General features: G+C 34.2%; 3 protein-coding genes and 1 long non-coding RNA gene across 5 annotated transcripts; 2 read left to right on the plus strand and 2 right to left on the minus strand.

Moving 5' to 3' along the window:
* The first annotated feature begins 6,151 nt into the window (after positions 1 to 6,151).
* LOC119642188 lies at positions 6,152 to 7,075 on the plus strand. The gene is made up of 3 exons (XR_005247969.1): positions 6,152 to 6,230; positions 6,571 to 6,665; positions 6,752 to 7,075. It is a non-coding gene; the product is annotated as an uncharacterized LOC119642188 (long non-coding RNA).
* Positions 7,076 to 7,708: 633 nt separating this feature from the next.
* LOC119642185 lies at positions 7,709 to 20,275 on the minus strand. The gene is made up of 14 exons (XM_038041192.1): positions 19,948 to 20,275; positions 19,740 to 19,887; positions 19,383 to 19,673; positions 18,983 to 19,322; positions 18,850 to 18,921; positions 14,270 to 15,338; positions 13,867 to 14,212; positions 13,662 to 13,793; positions 10,899 to 11,946; positions 10,687 to 10,820; positions 10,301 to 10,629; positions 9,436 to 9,574; positions 9,130 to 9,379; positions 7,709 to 9,058 (listed from the first exon to the last, which is right to left on the minus strand). Exons 1-14 carry the CDS (start codon positions 20,088 to 20,090, stop codon positions 7,968 to 7,970), a joined length of 5,532 nt encoding a protein of 1,843 aa, XP_037897120.1. The 5' UTR covers positions 20,091 to 20,275; the 3' UTR covers positions 7,709 to 7,967.
* Positions 12,775 to 13,662, plus strand: LOC119642187 (ubiquitin-fold modifier 1). 2 transcript variants are annotated; one of them, XM_038041195.1, is made up of 2 exons: positions 12,775 to 13,326; positions 13,381 to 13,662. In XM_038041195.1, the coding sequence occupies exons 1-2, from the start codon at positions 13,320 to 13,322 to the stop codon at positions 13,575 to 13,577; spliced, it is 204 nt and encodes a 67-aa protein (XP_037897123.1). In that variant the 5' UTR covers positions 12,775 to 13,319; the 3' UTR covers positions 13,578 to 13,662. The 2 variants fall into 2 exon arrangements, with proteins under 2 accessions (XP_037897123.1, XP_037897122.1); XM_038041194.1 differs by having other exon boundaries at positions 12,851 to 13,662.
* On the minus strand, positions 15,685 to 18,822 carry LOC119642186. The gene is made up of 5 exons (XM_038041193.1): positions 18,021 to 18,822; positions 17,766 to 17,952; positions 16,794 to 17,713; positions 16,040 to 16,722; positions 15,685 to 15,981 (listed from the first exon to the last, which is right to left on the minus strand). Exons 1-5 carry the CDS (start codon positions 18,074 to 18,076, stop codon positions 15,713 to 15,715), a joined length of 2,115 nt encoding a protein of 704 aa, XP_037897121.1. The 5' UTR covers positions 18,077 to 18,822; the 3' UTR covers positions 15,685 to 15,712.
* Positions 20,276 to 20,757: the final 482 nt, after the last annotated feature.

The raw sequence follows: 20,757 nt of genomic DNA on the forward strand, positions 1-20,757 counted from the left end.
AATAAAATAATAATAATAACAATAATAATAAAATAAAGTAATTGAAAAATATACCTCTTCGCCACGATTAATTCTGCGTTTAGCAAATATTATTATACGCAATGCCCGATCGACTTCCACAATTTCGGTTACACAATTCGGATTACATGAGTGATTTATGTAGCGCGCTAAGCCGCCGCACAAAGCTGCATCAAGGACACGACCCTCACCCAAACGAAACAAATAAATGCCTCTGTTCTGTAATGCACAAAAATTGACTCAGTGCAGATCACATCATTAATTTGATTATTTAAGTTTTTTTTTTTTGGACATACTCTCGCTTCCCATTGTTTCTCCCGAATTTCTGAAACTTCAGTTCGTACAACTTCGCATATGTACTCAATAATCATAGCATGTTCAGCGCGTTCAACGATTTATTTTGAAAAGCGAAAATATAATGGGATACGGTCTACAGTTAAATGACGTACATCATCACAGTTAATCAAAAAAGTCAAAAAATTGGTCTCACCCAAACCATATTCGTACCGTTCGTTCCTGCACCAACACATGTAAGTGTCATCAAAATATTTCCAAAACTGCGAGCTGTAGGTGAAACGCACAAACTAATGCGGACGGACAAAAATAGACCAATTCATATTAGATCAATGTTTCCTATTTCCTATTTTTTAATTACCTTTACCAAAAAATAATACTAATATTATTACATAGTATATGTTATACAAAAACGATAAGGGCTTCAACCATTATATTAAAAACATTATTTTATATTGTGCATTAATGTAACTACTAGATCAGAAAATTGATCTTACTGGAAACTGTTCCTGGTTCCCAGCTCATGTTTGATTTCTCTAAGTACTTACTTTGGCTTTGGTCAAGCTTGTTAAGTTTTATCTTGATAATCAGTGTCAGTACGTGAATCTAGGTAATTCCTCGTAAATTTTATACATTAAACGAAGGGATTCGTCAATTCGCCATTTCTTAGCTGAGATTTCTTACTGTGCCTTTTTCCGTTGCGCCAAGTTTTAGCACCATAAACCAAAATAATTCATAACCGATCAATAAAACACCGTCTTTGTGATATTGTACGAGTGCCAGCTCTGAATATTTTAGTCAGACAAAGACTTTGAAATTCCTCGCCCTGATGAATTCGGAACTATCAGACATTTAATTAGCAACCCAAACATCGAACTCCGTGTTGCAGTTCTGTAAGGTGATTATGGGCAGAACACAAACAACATGTTTGGATGGCAAACTACTTGTACCGTTTTACCTAAGCCCACGCAATGAGCCAAAATGCAACCAAAACCACCCGACGTTTTCAAACCTATGATATATTCAATAACGTATATTCAGATATTGATTCCACATATACAGCAATTATAGGTTTCGGCAATTCATCGCCTTCCATGCTAAGGTTCTTATCCGTATCAATATCAGTTTCGATGGTTTTTATTTCTTTTGTATCTAAATCAACAAATTTCCGAAGAAGAATTGCGATTTTCCTCTCTTAGCATATTATTGATAACTAGATGTTTAACCATACATACCACACAAATTCATAGTTTTAATAGTTTTAATAGTTGTCTGTAGCAAATTTGAAAGGCGTTCGATAAATTTTAACGTGGAATCTCTGTTTAATGTGTCAAATTAACTTTTGGTATATATAAAAATCCAGCTTATAGTTATGAGAAATATTAAAATCTACTTAAAGTTCTTGAAAGACTATAAATAGCGGATGTTGGAGGGATGAAAGGCGAGATTGCCTTTTGCTTCTTATATAAAAATATTTATTTCAAACAGTTCAATTTAAATAAATAGATAAGCATACGATTATCACAATACTACCCACGTAGTTAGATTTCAACTTTATCACTTTATTCACCAACACGTATCGCTGATCAAAATATATGTAAGCACCTAAAAAGCAGAAAAAATTTCAGTTTAACTATAAACTAATACTAATTCGTTGGCAAAAAACACTGAATTGTATGAATAATAAATGAATGTACAAGATAGGAAAATCCGATCACTTTTAGAACCTCAACCCACATATAAACTTTCTGAAATAAAATATTTTCCAGTTATTAATATTTTAGGATTAAAATGGTTGCACAAATTATTAATTTCAAATATAAGTTTACCCTTTTTCGGACTCTTCGGCTATGAGAAGCAAGGCTTCCAAAAACAAAAAGATTTTTTTTTAGTTAGGTTGTTACGGTGGGGCCCTGATCCCTTTCGTAGTTGCACACATTCGACCAGATGCTGAATATTTACGATTTTATCGCATTTCCATGCTATAACGAGTTTATCCCTTAGTTGAAAGTGTGTTATTGTAAAATTTTTGTCTACACCTCATCGTCATGTGGGTATTATTAAATTTTAATGTCTTTATGCATTGCAAATTTATTTAATTATTTTTATTTCATATAATTTTCTGTCCATTTAGACCTTTTAGATCTTTGGGTATAGATATAAAATGGATTGATTGCATTTGCTCTAAAGAACGAAGGACGAATGAATACATATGTATCATATCTGTCTATCATATATCATTCTATTGGCAAAGGCAGAAGAGAGTTTACGGCTTTCACTTGTTGATTCTGATGCATGTCTCATGAAATAATACATAATGTGTGATATAGCTATATATTTCTGGGATGAACGAATTTGTTAATGAATCCCTACTTAAGCATAGATTTTTATTATTAACTAATGTTATGTATGTACCTGGCATGTATTCGAATATGCGGATGATGTTTTGTGAAAATTGTTTACTTTAAAACAAGAAATTATATAATTTTATACGGTCGTACAATTAATTTACAGTCAATATACAATACAGTTAATTCGTCTTTTTGGTGATTTGCGCTCTGTAGACCTTCACAAGTTATTCTTTCATACTTATACTTTGTTTAAATAACGATCATATTTATGGTTTTTGTCGTCTTATTGTTTTTTTTTCTTATGATGGTGGCGGTGGTGGTGGTGATGTGTGGGAATATGTGGATATGGTGTTAATAACATAAGTACTGTGTTGTGCTGCTTTCCAGTCAAGACCGACCGAAACTATTCGTCACATTGTTTTTCTGCTAAAATTATCCTTTTTTTTTTCCTTCATTATTCACATTCATTGCCGAAGAGAGATTTATCCCGAAAGTGAGACGAAAATATTAAACACCTACTCTTCGTTTTGTATTTGTACTGTTTGCCAACATCTGTTTTAAACTGAATGAGGACAGCGCAAAAAACAACAGGGCTACGAGTTAGTACACGATCCGGGCTGCTGCTTTATCTTTCGGAAGCTGCCGGCGATGCCTGAAAAAAATAATAAAATAAGAAGGAACTTAAGTAAAATGTATATTTTATAAGGAAAGGAAAGCGGGAAGAATGAAGCTCTTGAAAGAAAGTCTACGATTTGTTCTCTTTTGGCAAAGAAACTAAAGATAGAAGAGTATACCTAATGAATGTTATCGATGGGGAAGTTTTCGACACATCCCAAAGGACTTGAAATGGACTCTATTTTTATTATATCATTCGCTGAATAGATTTAAGCATACCTGTCCGACGTTTCAACGAAGTATTTTGATCATCCTGATAGTAACATATTCGTAAGAATCTATTTTTGAATTTGGTGCCAGCAGGGATCAGAATACTTTTCTATTGTTGCAGCTCTTAAGTTCCAAGATAAGGAAAATAAACACAACTTAAAAAAGAAATGCTCTCCGTTATCGTACGGGGAATTATAATAACATAGCTGAACGTGTTCTTTAAGAGCGATATATACTGTGCACTTAACATTTTTGCAAATTATTTTGCTGAGTAATTTTGAGGAGTGTTGAAAAAGTAAGAATTACTCAAAAACTTTCTTCCGGTCGAAATGTCTCTCTTCTAGTCCTGTCCACCTAACCAATATAACAATTGGCTAATAAAAAAAAATCTTTCAACAAGGGCCGGCTTTTTTATTCATTCCTTCAATAGGTCTATGAAGATTGAGCATTTCCTTAGCTATTCCTACATACCTGCCCAGTGCAAATAAAAAAGAACAATTTTTCATATTTTCATCTATGAATCTCGTTTCTTTAAAGATATCTCGGAAGACGTGTTGTTTAAATATTCGTCAAATACATCTGTTTCATTCCGATCGGCTTACTAATACGTCAACAGTTAATGATAAAAATCAATCCCAATTTCAATTTATTCATTTAGCTCACAGAGCTTCAGCATTAACTTCACTAGATCGAGAGACAAATATATGAAAAAGATATCGACCTTTTTAATAAAATATCAAAATGGGTCCTAGATGTTAGAAATAGGTATACACCATCGGCATCTCGAAACTAGATCACCTAGGGAAAAAGGCGTTTAAAGCCCTTTTTATATAAATAAAAGCCACCAAAAAATCTTGGAACGTGTATCTCCATTTTACAGTGGTGAATATAACAAAAATTAGGTCAACATGTACTATACACCATAACTGATCTAAGCTCTGAATTAAGATACTGGGATGTATATTGATGAATACTGAGTAAGATTGTAATGCAACCTTGCATAACCTCGCTTTGCAGCTCATAAGTACGAATGTAGCTTTTCTTAACTTACTCTCTCAACCAAGCATTAGCATGTAAGTGGTAGAGTGAGAAAACATACGTTGTGGTAAAAGCGCAATGTATCAATGCGTTGATGTGACAGCCAACAACTATTAAAGCAGCGCGCAAACAACGATCATGCTTTCGGTTGTTCAGCAGCACTCAAACTAGCAGGTAAGCCAACAACCCCTTAAGTACTAGTAGCCGTGTCGCCGTTAGGTATTGTCCGTCCGGAACAGGATCCGTTTATAGTGTCTTGATCCGAAAGGATATCCAAACCTTGTAGAGCCCAGAAGTCCATAACCTTATCTGTCCGGAACGAGTTACTTAGTGTAATAGGCGTGCTCCTGCATCATTACGTTACGGACTTGGGCACGAAAGCACACCATAGAAAACTTATTCCTTTAAGGACCCGGATGATTGTCTGCTGAACTACTAACATAATAATTTACAGATCTTACGCGACAATTTCCTTTTCATAATTCGACTATGCGCGGTTCTTATTTCTCCGGTTAAAATCGAGGCTGCACACTAAATACAATTTGCGTTTTCTTTTCCTACTAAGCAAACTTCGCAAATAACGCCATTCTGTATTCTTCTTAAATTCCGCCAATGTATATATAACTTTACACAAAATCACTGGTGTTCCTTCAATTTACACAACAAATTTTTTGGAACAGACCGCGCGACTGCCCTCAGCAGTCGTAACTATAATGAGCATTCATTCGGTATAGGCGTAACTCTTACCGATTGGGCACACACTCATTGAGCTGTGGCTATCTCCTTATTTCCTTCCGTCCCTACATTTTTTGCTGTCCGTCGACGTAATCCGCTTATAGGTAACATGTATGTGAGTGACAGAGAGAGAGAGAGAGAGAGAGAGAGAGAGAGAGAGAGAGAGAGAGAGAAACTAATATGTTAAGCATGTCTGTTCGTCTGTCTACTTTTTTTTTTTAGATATTTTAATGGAATTTGGTACGCTAACATATTTTGGAAGAAGGATCAAAGCGATTAAAAATAGTCCCGATCCGACCACATTTTCGAGTACTTTGCTGCTTGTCAATTGTCGTTATATGAATAACTCTAGGATAATGAATTTAGTAGTGGACCGTGGCTAATTATAGCGTTTTTAGTTGTTTTTTAGTTATATTTTTACGACCCTTTAAGTCTTACAACTACTTAGCCATCTTCTAGGTAATCGTTTCATTTTCCTTGACAAACAAGTGCAAGGAAATGGGCGATTAAACATCTATCACTGAAAAAGTAAAGGAGGTTTGCTTTAAATTGAAGAACACTAATAGAAAAGTGGAAAATTGAAAATAAACCGTTATAAAGGTCAAATAGTTGCCATGTTTTTTGAATTAGAAGGAACAAAAATGTATCCGAAATGAAATCGCATGTTGTCTCCACTGAAATTATGAATGAAAGATAACTGTCAATAGTCGGAGTCAATGAAAGCACAGTAAACATTATTTTCAGCCCAAGCTGTTTCTTCACTGTAAGCAGAAATTGCCAGCGTTTGACAATAGAAAACTTCCACTCATACTAAAAACTCTCTTTAAATTTAAGCATAAATAAGGGAAATTAAAAAATTAAAGAAAGCGGATAAAAAATTGACAAACTGGTGTTCAGTCTCAGAAAAAGGTATGAAAAGTGAATTATTCCAAAAAAAAACCGTAAATCTGCTATTTTTCTTAGCAAAATAGCCCCCCGAAAAAAATTTAATAAGGTTTCCATGCCTAATTGTGATGCTAATCCTTCTTACATAGCGAATTTCTTCTCACAATTATTGGGTCGCTATGTCATGGGTGTGGATCAATATGATGACGATTATTACAATTTAATCTTGATACCACTTTTATATATTTTACTACTCAATTTAGAAAAGTTTTAGACAATTTCGCTCATATTTCTCCATCATTTTTAATGCATTTCAATAAAATTGTTAAACGCATAGTAAACAAATTGCTTCTGTTTTTTGTAGGAATTTCAAACTTTTTCTTGTAAATCATGCCATAATGAAAAATTTTTATTGAAGGAAAGCTGCCATTGCAAACCGTGGGCCGAAGAAAACCATAGGTAGGGTAAGATACAAAATGTTCCAGGTCCGTTTGGTCCACCGTCCTGTTATCCCTATAAGGATAAAACGCTTGTATTTCTTGTAGACAGTTGTCTTGTAACAGTTTGTGGAGTGCTCGTGGGAGAAAAATTTAAAACCTACGTGCTGACGGTAAATTGGTGGGTGTGCCTTTATACAATATGCGACAATTGATCAAGCTACAAAGGCTATATTGAAAGGTAACGGTAAAGAATTAATGAGAAGGCCAGTCTTCGTTAGGTAAAAATGAATACTTGGCTGGTAAACAATGCACTTACGGAAATAGCCAGAGGAGAAAAAATCTAAAAGTGAATGTAAAGAAGAGGAAATTCAACCACAAACGAATGACAAGAATGGGGAGGAAGAGGTTGAGAATAATGAAGAAAGTAACGAAAAGGTAACGTAAGAAAAACTATAATAACTGTTAATTAATAAAAACTTGAGTAATTCATAGGATTGTAACGTCAAAGAGCGTTGCAGTGTATTTATAAAAAATTTAGCATTTGATACAGAAGATGCAGATCTAAGTAGACTATGTCGCAAATACGTTTCTATGTGCAAGTGTATTGCAGCGTTTCTAGAAAAGCTTTTTTTACACATATCTTGTTTTCTTCTTTACAAGCGGGCAACTTTTAGTAAAATATTTCATTGACATGCACAAAAGATTTTTGTGAAAATCAATATAAATTGATTAACATACGTAATTGGTGTTTCCGATTACGATTTAATTCGCAGCCGACGAATTTCACATTTTCATCCTTTCTGTACTTGTGAAATGATTTTGTTGAAACTAATTGAATTGCATTGATTCGATATTTCATACATGTTTATATGCATAAATAAACATGAATCCCTTCCGCACGCACAACAAGTACCCGTATAAGACTCGGGTTAATATCTATTTCAAGTTAATAGGTTTTTACTTATTGCAGAAGGGTGCCATCCATTTCCAAACGTGATAGCGGATTATCAAATAATAACCTGAACGCTTGACTTCAAAGTTCTGTTGCTTATCTTTCGCAAACGTTTTAACAGTGAATGGCGAAATCTACTCTCAATGATTTGATTCACGAGATTTTCCTAACCGCTTTTCTGAATTCTACAAATAATCCCGGTATAAAAATAACCATTCAACGCCATTTACAAATTCTAGAAAGTTTTATTTAAAAACAAATTCTAACATTCAGAAACATTCAACGATTCATTATCAATCTGTATCGCTGAGATAAATCTTTGTTCAATCTCAAGTGGCCCTTAGTTCAACCATTTTTTTTCTTCCTACATTACTGTTGTCTTTCTTGCAATTTCGCCAAGAAATCTATAAGAAATTGATGACGTTCTTTAATCTCGTAACGTCCACGATGGGGCAGCTTGTTCGCTATTCGCGTATATAGATCCTGAGGATCCATTTTCATTTCAATTAAGATAATTTTGTCTTCGTCCCTAGTCCAAGGGTTAGATACAGGCAAAGGACTAGTTTTAATCTTACTTAAACTATTACTTAAACTATTTGAACTGATATCGTTTTCTTTTTCATTAGTGCTTTTGTTAGGAGCGTCCGGATCATTATTCTTATTTTTTAAATTTATTGGCGAATCGTTCGTGCTTCGCTCGTCCTCAGTCGAGTCAGTTTCCATTTTGAGAGATGGAAACGGACTTGGGGTAATGGGAGAATGTTCGGGCAAAAACTCCAAATCATCTAAATTGTCGTCTGCATTATCTGATGCTTCAACAGTTTGTTCGCTTTGATCTTCACCCAGGTACGCTTGCTTTAAAGCACTTTTCGGGCGTGCTATAATATTAATAAGTTCTTTAGAATCCAGCGCGGTACACTCTTCTTCATCTATTAGTGATTTTAAGCGCTTGGCACAAGTTATAGCTGAACTGGTATCATGAATTACCACCATTGGTTGCACACTAGCGCCATTACACGTCCTTCGTTCTGCATTAGAGATAGGAGATTTCGTTTTCTTGCAAGGAGATTTACGTTTCTCCTTTGAAAGCAAGGGAACACAAGATACCGCGGAATTTGTGACGCTGACAGAAGAACTTACTAAATTGCTTTGCATCATAGCACAGCTAGCCGTCCCTGGCGAACTTATCAGTTGCGTAATCCCGGTCATACCTGAATTTTTTCGGGGAGAAATTTTGTTATCTTCGTAAAGAAAATTAAAAGAAGTTTTTTTTGCATTTGAATGATGATTTTGAATATTATTGGTGATGTTCGGTGTGCTGGTCAAATTCGCGGTAAAGCATGTGGAGCTATAATAGGAAGGATTTAGGCGCATAGCATGCGAACGTAGGGTGCTATCATCACAGCTTTCCAAAGAGGAACAACTATCATCTTCACCTGCAGTTGTATCGATAATTAAGGCTGGAATGTATAATTTTTTGTTTTTATTTTCATGTAAACCTTTATATGAATATTTTTCCTTTCCTACTTACCCTTGCAGTTTTCTTCTTCCGAAGAATTTTCTTGCTCATCGTTAACTGTATGTTCCATATGAAACTGACTGGTATTACTTTCATTGATTTGCATTAAACGGTTTTCGCCGCAATTTCTAATCCCGTGAGCACAACCTGATATTTTCGAGGAGTCTTTCAAATTATTTTTATCTACGTAGGACGAAGCCATAAAGGAGAGTTTGGCAGGCAGTAATATTTTGGACCCATAGAAGATGCGACCGTTAATATACTAAAACAAAAAGAAAAAACATAAACAATTACTAATCAAAAGTTTAACAAACTTACTCTCAACTGGCAGGAGGAGTGGTGGGTTTCTTCAGCTGTGGGTGAATCCAAAAGATCGTTTAAGGTCTCTATATGATCGCCACAACTTTTATTTTGGCAGTCCTTTAAGTTTATTACATGTTCAGGAGCAGAGAACAATCTGAAAAAAATTAAGGAGCTTAGGATATTGTAAAATAGTGGAGTGCTTTTTCTTATAATCGCCACAAGAAGTTTAGCATTTTGCAATTTGCCGCTATGATCATCCGAGGCAATATATCTATAATCGATCGAAAAAACGAAATTATTTTTGCATTGCGGAGCCAAAGTTTTACACTACAACACTCCAATACCAATTTTACTAAAAAAGAAGTGAAAACACTGTAGTCGGACACGGCCCACCATTAAACACCCTGCACCTGTTCTCTTGATACATTCATTGATACGATTCTCTAAAATGAGGTCGGAAAAGTGGGCCGAAGCATTTCAATAGCGCTCGTCCTTCCGCCAAACCATTCCTTCAACGTATCTCGAAAGTTGCGACTTACAAGAAAACAAGATAAACAGACAAGCACTCTTAAATCGATGTAGCCACTGATCCCGAATTGATCGGTAAAAAATTAGTAAGATCCATCTCGAGTTCTTCCAAATATTGCGTACATCCGCACAAACTAAATATAGATCTTTGCATCGCAGGCGGTGTAGGGTGTAAGTTACGAAAACTACAAAAAAATCTAGTTGTGCTGACTGATTTATGATCTTATAACAATGTTATGTTACAATGCTGTACAACTTTATATTTAAAGGGATATCAAACACAATAGCGTATGGCGTTTGTTAATGGTGGCTGCTGGAGTTCAATATTTATCAATTTATTTTTGTTACTTACCTTTCCGGTGGCGCATTTTGTGAAAATTGTTGCATAAACCAGTCTATCAAAAATTGATTGCCTTTGAGAAGAGGAAGTATTTTATTTTCTACCTTTCTAATAGTAACTTCAGGATCTTCGGCTAATTCATTGAGGCAATTGTAGATTTTGCGTATTTGCGCCGGTTGCTTATTGAAATAAATATTCAGTTTGTTAATGAAAGTCGACATATTGTTGATCATGAAATGTTCGAAGAATTTCCCAATAGCTGCCGCCTCTGAGGGCAAAAGGAAAGTCAAGAAAACCTCAGCTAAATCTGGATGCTCCGGTAAGAATAGAGTTTCCAGTTTCTAGAAATGAATTTACTAAAGATGCAATATCCTATCGAATTTAATTTCCAAGCTCACATAATATAAGTCCGACACCTTTCCTGACCTGGGATCAAAATTTTTTAAAATATTTACGAATTTCTTAAAATTTTCCGGCTTTTTTGATGATTTAAAAGCTTCTTCCACTTTCTCATAGAAATTATAAGCGTAAACTAGAAAATGAGATCGAATCGAATTAAGTTTGAATTAATCTTCAAAATTTCTCTAACATATAAAAATTTCCTACTTACTGGCATCTTTGCGGTCGGCTTCTTCTGGCGAATCTGGCAAAAGCATATGTTTGAAATTTTCCTCTTGACGATTAAGTTTACGTGCTATACGCTGTAAGACGGGATTATGATCCTCTTCTTCTCTAATAATATTACGCGTACGCTTCACACCTCCTGGAATTTGGTTGCTACTATTTACACTTATGTTTGCACGTACAAACATTTTCAAATCTTTTAACAAATTGGTATATAATTCCAAGGCTTTAAATTGACGATAATATGCGTTCAGTACAGGTATATGTTTATAATTTATACCTAAACTATCCAAGTATAATCTGTAAGCTGTTATAAGAACCTCACAGCGTTTACGCAGATAAAGTCGCTCGCGGTATTTGTTAATAATGCGACGTTTGAACCTTTTTAAAATCAGAAAATTTCTCAACTTAAATTTCGAAAATTTGACATTTACAGGTTTTAAAGCGCTTTGCTGTACTGCAGCTGATTGACTATCTGTGAAATATTTGGTGGTATGACCTTCGCGTAAATGATTAATTTCTGATTGTTGTTGCTCATTAGTTTGAACACTTTGCTGAACACATTTTGTTTCATAGCTATATTGATAGTTTACAATCGTGGCGGCATTATTTTCGGCTGATAAACGTGCACTGAACGGATTTGATGTTTCTGCCACTGTCTCACTAAGCTCATTCGCACATGCGCTCAAAGGCAAAACTGACACATCTGTTGTTGTAGGTGAACTATTTAAATAATAATTAACATTGATAGTAAAAGACTGCGGCAGATTCTTTCTTTTAAACGAGCTTCCGGTGGCTTCGTCGCATTTGCGTTTTGTTTTCTTTTGATTTAAATTGATGGCATTACCAATTTCTCTTTCGTTATTCTTAACATTCTCTGTCAATGTTATATCGGTGCCTACTGCTTCACGTACCAACTCCAAGAAAGAATCTCTGGCATGCTTGGATGCTCTCACTTTAGATGTAGATGTTGAAAATTTTTGTTGTTCACTTAAAGTCTTGGGTTGTTTGGTCGAAATTGAACTCGTAGCTTTCTTTAGAGAAAGAAATTTGAAATATTTTATTTAGTTTATTTGTTATTTATATTTGTTGTGGAATAAATGACGCGAAATGAAAATGATATTCATAGCAGTACTGCAATCCTTCTTCTTACTTTTCCAGGAATCCACAATAAAAAAGGTAATCAATTTTTCTTATTGAACAGTTGCCATATTTCAAAGTTTTTTGTTAAAAATTTTTTAAGCCTTTTACATAATTAAAAAGAGCTATTTTTTCAAGAATTCATAATACCTTCGGTCTAATTTCATAGCGGTTTTTTTAATTTGTTTATAATAATTCCAAATACGTTACTACTACAATTTTCTAACGGAAAACGGGTAGCAACACGCTCACTACTTATGTTTACGTAAACAAAGAGGGCCAGCTGTCTAAGTCATGCTACCTGCAGTTGATAAAATTTTTCACTGCCTTCCCCCCAAAATTTATTAAGCGCACACACAAGTTAGTTGTTGAGCCCTGTACACAACGCATAACTCCAAAGCAATTAAGCTTGCGTTGCATTGCTAAAGCAAAATCATATACTAACGTCTTTTTCCATTGAGGTTAGTGACATGCAACATTAACAAAAAGAAGAATTTCTTTTCAAAAACAAGTAGAAACATTATAGACGGGCTGATAGTTAGAGATCCCATATGAATGTACCTAACGGTCTTTTCGAAATTATAATTGCTTTCAATTTAGTGCCACTTGTATTCATAAAGGAATTGTAAAATTGTGTGAGCAAGAGGAAGAATTGTAAAAATTGTGTGAGCCATACCCTGCACAAGTGGTAAGAGCCTAATCACTTGTTTGAAGCACAATACGATTAATAAAGCAAAAAAAAATATTTGTTATGTATAGAAATTAACAGTTTTTTTTAATAGTTTTTCAGCTGTCACAAACGACGATTACAGTAATTTGAAAAAGTTTTGAAAAATTTTGCTTTCACGCGAAACACAATGTAATTTCTGTTCTAAGCACAATAAACGCAATCAGTTTTATTTTGACAGTTAATGAGTAACGCATAACGCAAGTGCGTTGCACTTTAACTAAACACGTAGTATCGTTAGTAGGAAAAAATAGTAGTTGCAACCATCATTTTTACTGAAGGATCTTCTAACAACAGTTGAGGTTTTATTTCTTGTGTGGACATTATCAGCTGGTTCATTAAAAATATTCGTAAAGGCTGCGTGAAATTTTTCAAAAATATCACTGAAAATTTATATAGATGTGTAGAAAAAATTAAATCAGATATTTATAAAATACTAATACTGTTGGTTTTTGTAAAGTGTCCACGTCATTTGTTATAAACAGACCGACCAACTGGCAACTTGAATTTTCACAAAGTGAATACCCACAATTAAGTAAAATGTCGGGTAAAGTTACTTTTAAGATAACTTTAACATCGGATCCTAAACTGCCTTTTAAAGTATTAAGTGTACCAGAAGCTGCTCCTTTTACGGCCGTCTTGAAATTTGCAGCCGAAGAATTTAAAGTGTCCGCCGCAACGAGCGCCGTTATAACAGATGATGGGATAGGCATTAGTCCCCAACAAACTGCAGGAAATGTATTTCTAAAACATGGCTCCGAATTGCGTTTAATACCACGCGATCGAGTGGGTTGTTAATTAATTGATTAATTTAATTTTTATACCATAATAAAAACTCTTCAAACTAATAAAGATGTAAGAAAAAAAAATGTGGAAACTTACATTCTGCACGTACGTTTTCCAAACTAAGGGCAGCTCTTGTAAACGCTGTTTAGGTGGTAAAACTTTATTGTCTTCAAATCCTATAATAGGCATTAATTCTATAGCTGGTGCGCAATCGTGATCGAAATAATACTGCAACAATCAAATAAAACGTTTTCATTGGAGAGCGCAAGCGATTTCAACAACAACAATATTTACAACTAACTTTTATGGGATTGTAGAAATTAGCCTTCTTTAAATTCATGATATGTTCCCAAACACGTCTATAATTTTTACCCCAAACCATATCGCGGCATAAACGTTTACAAGCCAAACGTAAAGGTGTGGTTTTATGATATACTTTTTCATTAGTTTCCTTAATACGTTTCATATGCTTTTCCAAACCCATCGCTATCAATTGTGATTCGGTGGGAGCAAAAGCCTCATATGTTCGTTGACGTGGCGTGAACGGGATTCTGGGCAAGTATTGAGGATACATGAATACCTTCGAATTCACAATCGTGTCCATAACACGTGGTGGAAATCTAGGTATTTGTCGAGTGTTTTTGTTCCTGTAAAATAATCGATAATTACAAATTTTGATTTCTCTCATTTAATTTCAGATTTACGTTGCTTCAATTTCTTTGTGCATAAATAGCATCATTTCACGGTTCTCCTCATTGTTATTATCGTTCACTTCTTCTTGCCATTTTTCCACCAAATCTAAAGCGCTATCTAAATTCCATGCCTTGTAATTATTATTATCAATCGATTTCTCTTCCAATTCTTTCAATAAAATCTGAGGCGTTTTAGCCATTTTCCAATATTCTGGATGAGAATAAGTTTGCAAAAAGGATTGCGTTAACATTTGTACATGTATACGCATTTGCTGTTGCATTAGTTGATATTGTTGCTGAGTAAAACCATAACCATCACGTGATGGTTCAGCTTCCATAGTTGTACTTGATATTTGATTAACCTGAGCATGTCTCAACTTTTCAAACTTTTCCATATACTCGTACATTACATGTCTTCGCACCGAGATATATTCGTAAGTATAGTTATTATCATACGGTGTCTTGTACCGTTCATCACTGGCGTCGATACCAAAAGCTGCAGACAATGTTTTTTCTTTACTTTGCTGTACGACGACGAGGTCGTTGTCGTTGACAACTTTAGCCAATTGAAAACGATTAGGTTGGCCTGGAAGAGGTACCGCTATTATATCGACCTGATTGTTAAGAGCATTGCTTGAGATACTAATCGTTTTTCCAGAAGGACCTTCACTAAAACTAAGCGGTTTCGCTATAGGAATCAATGCACAAATATTATTTTTGCTGTGGATCTCCTTTTGGTCGTCATTTTGATTAGTCTGGATTGAGGTTACAGCTAATTCCCTTTCTCTTTGTAATGGTGATGGCAAATCCGTCGAGGTGACCACGTCCGATTGCGGTTGCCTTTGTAAACCATTTTGTGGCGTGGGCGTTTCTATAATTTTTGTTTCCGGTGTTCCATGAGGAGTATTTAAAACCTCCCTCTCATCTAACTGATGATGATTTAGTGGATGCTTCTTAGGCGTTTCGGATTCAATGCTTTCAAGAGAAATGCCTTCACTTATTAATACCTGAAACAACTCGGCAAACAAATCTGTCAGTTCTTTCTTAGAAATGTTTACATCCCTTAGTTCTTCAGCATCCACTAGAAAGAAAAACAAAAAGACATTATGTAGCAATGAAGTACTATCAAAAAAGATAAATTGTATTCTATCGTTATTCGGTAAAATTTGAACGTAACGTACAAGTGTGGCCTTATACGACAACATGCACATCTATGGTGAAAATTATAAAGGAATTCTTTTTCATTGTACGACGAACCTATCAGACCATTTCGTGTATTTTGAAACGAGAGTATCGTTGATGAAGCCCTCTACTTCAGATAATGTTTGTAGTAATCAAAATAAGTCAAATCCCTTCCTCCTAATGAAGAAGAATAGATCAGAAGAGTTAATAACTTCTACAAGGAAAGTAAAGTCTAAAAAATGTGATCAAGTGCGAGTTCTCCTAGTTATAAATTTATTTATTGATAAAATAATGACAATAAAAGTACACGTCTTCAAATTGCTCATGATCCAACGATGGGGATAATTTACTGCTTTTTAGGATCTCCGCTGGAGAAAATGAACGATGAATGATGGCTGGTGAAGGGAGTGGAGTATTAAAACGAAAAAACAAATGTCTTATTGTTGGATATTTTTGCAATGAAGTTAAAGAATAATCCATGTCAGCCAAATACGAGTCAATCTCGAGTTTTAAGGTAACAGGAACCATTAAATCAGGATCAACTATAAAGTAAAATATTAAATAAATTTATTCATTTTTTATTATAATGGAAATATTTACCGCACTGCGCGTTATCACCAAAATCAAAGAAATCCGTTGCAGAGGTTAAACTATATAGAGTTGGTTGGTGGAGATCAGCTTTAGCTAAGTCTGTAGGATTCTCCGGATTAGTATGATAATCTCTGCCGTATCTCAATAGTAGAGAGCGTACTTGAAAATTGTATCCTACACTAGTGTCTTGTAAACCCATCAAAAATCGCGTTTTAACAGGAGGGTAAGATATCGCAGCTAATATTGCTTCGTAAATACTTTCGTTCAATTCGTAATACGGTTTAAATTGCTGCAGCAATTTTTCTTTAAGTTGCCATAACAAATCTTGAAGTAGACGCAAACGCTGACTGTTATGCAATTTAATTAACTTAACTTTCAATGTTACTAATGTGGGCAGAAAGCAACCATAGTATTGATTTTGAGGTAAATTTAGAAACTCAAAGGCTGAAGCCCATGGTTCGTAGATCAAAACCAATTCTTCTATATATTCTATTTCCGTAAGAGTTAAATCCGTTTTTCCGAAAAGTTGGCAAAGCAATGAAAGCTTACTTTTAAATCCTAACAGTTGTTTCAGAGAACTATATACGCTAGTTAAGTTGAGTAGAGAGGGAGGTGTAAGCTTAGCATCTAATATGTTCAGAATGTCGTGATGATACTTGAAATCTTGTGAGAATTGCCAAAGGGAACAGCACCTATAATAAGAAGATAAAACATTAAAAATGAGATATTCTCTATTTCGGAAATTGAGCATAAGTTCACTTACTTTTCCCAAACATTTGCATGTAGCGTGCGCTTCTCTTCGGTAAGCAATGTTACAAGGTCATCACACCATATTTTATGTAGACTCAAAACATCCATACTGTCATGTCGAGACAAACTCAAAAATTTCACATCATTTGCAACGTTTTCGCTTTTGAATGACTCCACATTTAAGCAATGTTTTCGAAACAAGTCCTCACAATTTCGTATATTATAACATAAAATGGTCACTATTTTTTCTGATTTCAAGGCGAAAGTTTGCTGAATATTTTGTATCGTTTCATTTATGTCTTTCTCAAGATCGTCAGATTGATTAGAGCGTCTGCAGCTTAGCATAGATGATTGCCTTTGAAATAGCTCATCTATCCAATGGCAAGCGATACCAGTATACACGTAATTACTAATACACCATGTGTCCACTGATAAGCATAAGTAGCAGGGCGTTTGTGTAAAAAAGTTAGCCAATGCATTTTTTTTGAGTATGCAAGCATCTTTCACGAGTTGCTTGTAATACTCAGCTGGCTTTAGTTGCACTGGCATATTGCAATATGCCAGCAGGTCAATAAAATACGCTGATTCCACCAAAGAAAATTGTTGACAAGTTCCAATTAAAAAATCCAGTAATTTATAGTGAAATTGATCTTGTTTTTCGCTTTTTGTTGAACTAGTTAATAAAGTAGTTTCCGTAGGATACGGTCCATTTTCTTGGCGTATGCTATGCGTTCCTTCACTTTTCCTTACACAACGAGGAACGCTGGTTTCTGATTTTTGTTTTAAAAATTCTTTATAAACATCTGGATGTTTACTTTTTAGGTGACATATGAAATTGGAGCTGACTTTAAGCGAACCTTTGATTTTGGCCCCGCAATTATGACAGACTCCTACTACACCCGTATATTCCTTTTGATGGTCAGTATTAGCGGTCTAGAATGCACATGTTAACTTTTATGACAATTAATGTGCGTTCCTAACTTACCGTATGAGATATGTAAAAATATTTACCCGAGCAAAAGAGTATTTTGTTACCCGTTCTTAAATATATATTTACATTATCACCGGCGACGGTTTTAACAGTCGTTAATACACCTAAACTGTCATTCGCTTGACTTTGGTCACTTTGTTGATCTTCTTCGTTATATTCGGGGTAATAAAGTGTGTTATTACTGGTGAAATCAAAGCAATTTTTTTAATACGTTTGAATAATAACTTTCGAGTAACTTGCTGTACTTACATACTGCTATCTTCATACTCATACTTCATTAGAAAAGATTCTTTCTTCGTGGACATTGTTCACTTTACACTATTTTACTTCTTATTGTTCAACGCGCGTTATATTCAATAGAAATTTTGAATTTTTTCGCTTTATAAATAAGTGGATTTGCGACTATTGCTCGATATTTCTGTTTCCTCGTATTTATTTCATGTTATTATATTTACAAAATTATTTATTTTGGTTTTCTTCCCTTTTTTCTTGTAAAGTAGTAAAAGTGGTTTTAAAATTAAGTAAATATCCAGAGTGTACAATATTATGCAAAAACATGAGAAGTTGGCGAAAGAGGATCAGAAAATTAGAGAGCTCCTTACAAAACTTTGATATAATAAATTTGTTGGAACGGACTGAAGCAAAAGGAAAAAATATATTCGTAAAGAATAAAATTAATTGTTTATATCTGTATATGACAACATCATCACACACTATAACGGCACTATTGTGAACGATTATAAGCCTTACACATGTAAGTCAACCCGCCTTATTTAAAGAGGTTTTAGAACATAACTTCACATTGCGAATTCTTTTCAAAATTATCAGGTTTCATTCTTTAAAATTTCTTAATCAGCAAAAGTTAATATTTTAACTTCATTTATTTATTTATTTAACACTAAAGCAACACTAAAACTGCAGATAGTATAATGCGTTCATTATTTATTTACCTTTGACGTGCGTTTGCATTTACTTGTATACCATTGAGAATGGTTTCGTTACGAAGAACAATTCATAAAAAACAATTCACTTTTATCACAATTTTTACTAAATTGCTCCAGGAAAAACAATGGCTTACCTGCTTCCTTCTCAGCAGCTACGTATTCGGGATCATTTATGAGATCATCATCATCCGTGATAAAAGAATTATCTACAAAATATTTTGTATGTAAACTTGAAAGGCAGAAGGAAACTTGTCTTAGGTTTCTTACTCAATGGTTTTTGGCAATCATTGACAAACTGCACATATTCGTCGTCGAACGCTGCCCTTTCAGTTTCACTGAAATCTAAATATTCTTCTTCATCAGGGGGCACGAACTCCGACTGTATATCTTCTATCGTGGTTTGTTCTAAACATAATTTGGAGCGCGTTCGGGCAGCTATACGCCAATCCTCTTCCGAAGATTCCTTATCAACAAGTACTTTAAAACAACCATCTTCACTGAATTTTACAGAAGAATCCTCCACATTTCTTGTTACGGGCGGTGCTAGAGAAGTTTGGGAGTAAGATTCAATATCCCAAGCGCTAATGGGGTCATCCCCATCGTCAGACTGAAAACGAACAAGAGAATGTGTAAAGTTCTTTATTTCTAGGAAAATTATAAAAATTACCGGTAGCTCTTCTTCTTGCAATGTAAAGTCTTCATCTTCTTCGTCTGAATTTAATTCATCTTGTATTAACTTAGCAATTTCCGGTTGCTCCGTTTCGGCGTTTAGTACTGGCAATGAAATAACCGGTGTTTTATTTAACTCTCTGGCCTTCGCTCGTGTTAGTTTTGGGACCGATGGCATGTCGGTGATTATGAGTGCGCGCTGCTCCGTCTCGCTTTGTTGTTCACGTGCTAATTCATCCTCAGCTTTTAAAGTAACCAGGGCCAAAACATGTTCATTTTTAATAAATTTCTACGGAACAAAGATTGACGTTGACATTTATTTGGAAGCATGTCTTATAAACTTAAAGATTCTTACATGCAATAATCTCATCATCTCGTCGTGAGTTAAAGAATGTTTACGCATGACATTGCGTAATTTTGTCTCCAGAGCCACAGCATCTTCGAGATCGCAATCTTCGAATTCAGATTCCAAATCACAAAACTTAACAATATCACATTGTTTCCTGAACGAAAAATATCAAAATTCAAGACATTCGAAAGAATTTACTAATCATTGAAATCACCTTTTCCATCCTTTGCTGGTACCGCTACTACTCAAACAAATATTACTACTGCTGTCAGAACTCTGCGCAATTCCTCGTTTTATTATTACATTTTGTTCATTTATTATAAGTTTATTTGAATCCGAAGATATTTTGCTTTGCATTTCTGAAACTTCTGACAAGTAAATGCTTTTTATTTAAAAATTCTTTGAAAACAATTTAATTTAATTGCGACAAAACGATATTTTTAAACAAAATCAAGATCCAATTATATCAAAATTAACTTTATAAATCTAAACAAACTAGCATATCTATTTTCTGATTTATTTCAATTTCTCGGAAAGAAAAGAGAAAAGAAAACCAACGCACAAACGACTTTATCACCGAGTTGCCATATCCTGCAATAACATTTTTGGACAAAATAGTTAATAATTTTAGTTAATTTATAGAAAAAAATATATATTAGGAGATTGAAAAATTATATTTCCAAAAATTTTAATTATAATTTTATTAGGATCTGAGAGATAGATTCCTTTCGGTTAGTTCTTTATATAAATTAATATATGTTTAATATCTAAAACTTGCTTGAAATGCGTATGTAAAAACAGTCAGTAGTAAGAAATATACTTTTACTTTTTTTATATAATACATAATAATAATTTTATAATTTTATTAAAAAAAAAGAAAAATGTTGAATTCCAAAAATGTTTGAAATTTTTTGAATTTGCTGAGAAATAAATTCAATTAAACTGACTTCAAATAAAATTGACTTTGCTGCACAAAAAAATCGGCACAATACATGCATAACAAATGAGAACGAATATATGCTTA

The sequence above is a fragment of the Glossina fuscipes genome, unplaced genomic scaffold (genome assembly GCF_014805625.2).
Source record: "Glossina fuscipes isolate IAEA_lab_2018 unplaced genomic scaffold, Yale_Gfus_2 221, whole genome shotgun sequence".
Taxonomy (NCBI): Eukaryota; Metazoa; Arthropoda; class Insecta; order Diptera; family Glossinidae; genus Glossina; species Glossina fuscipes.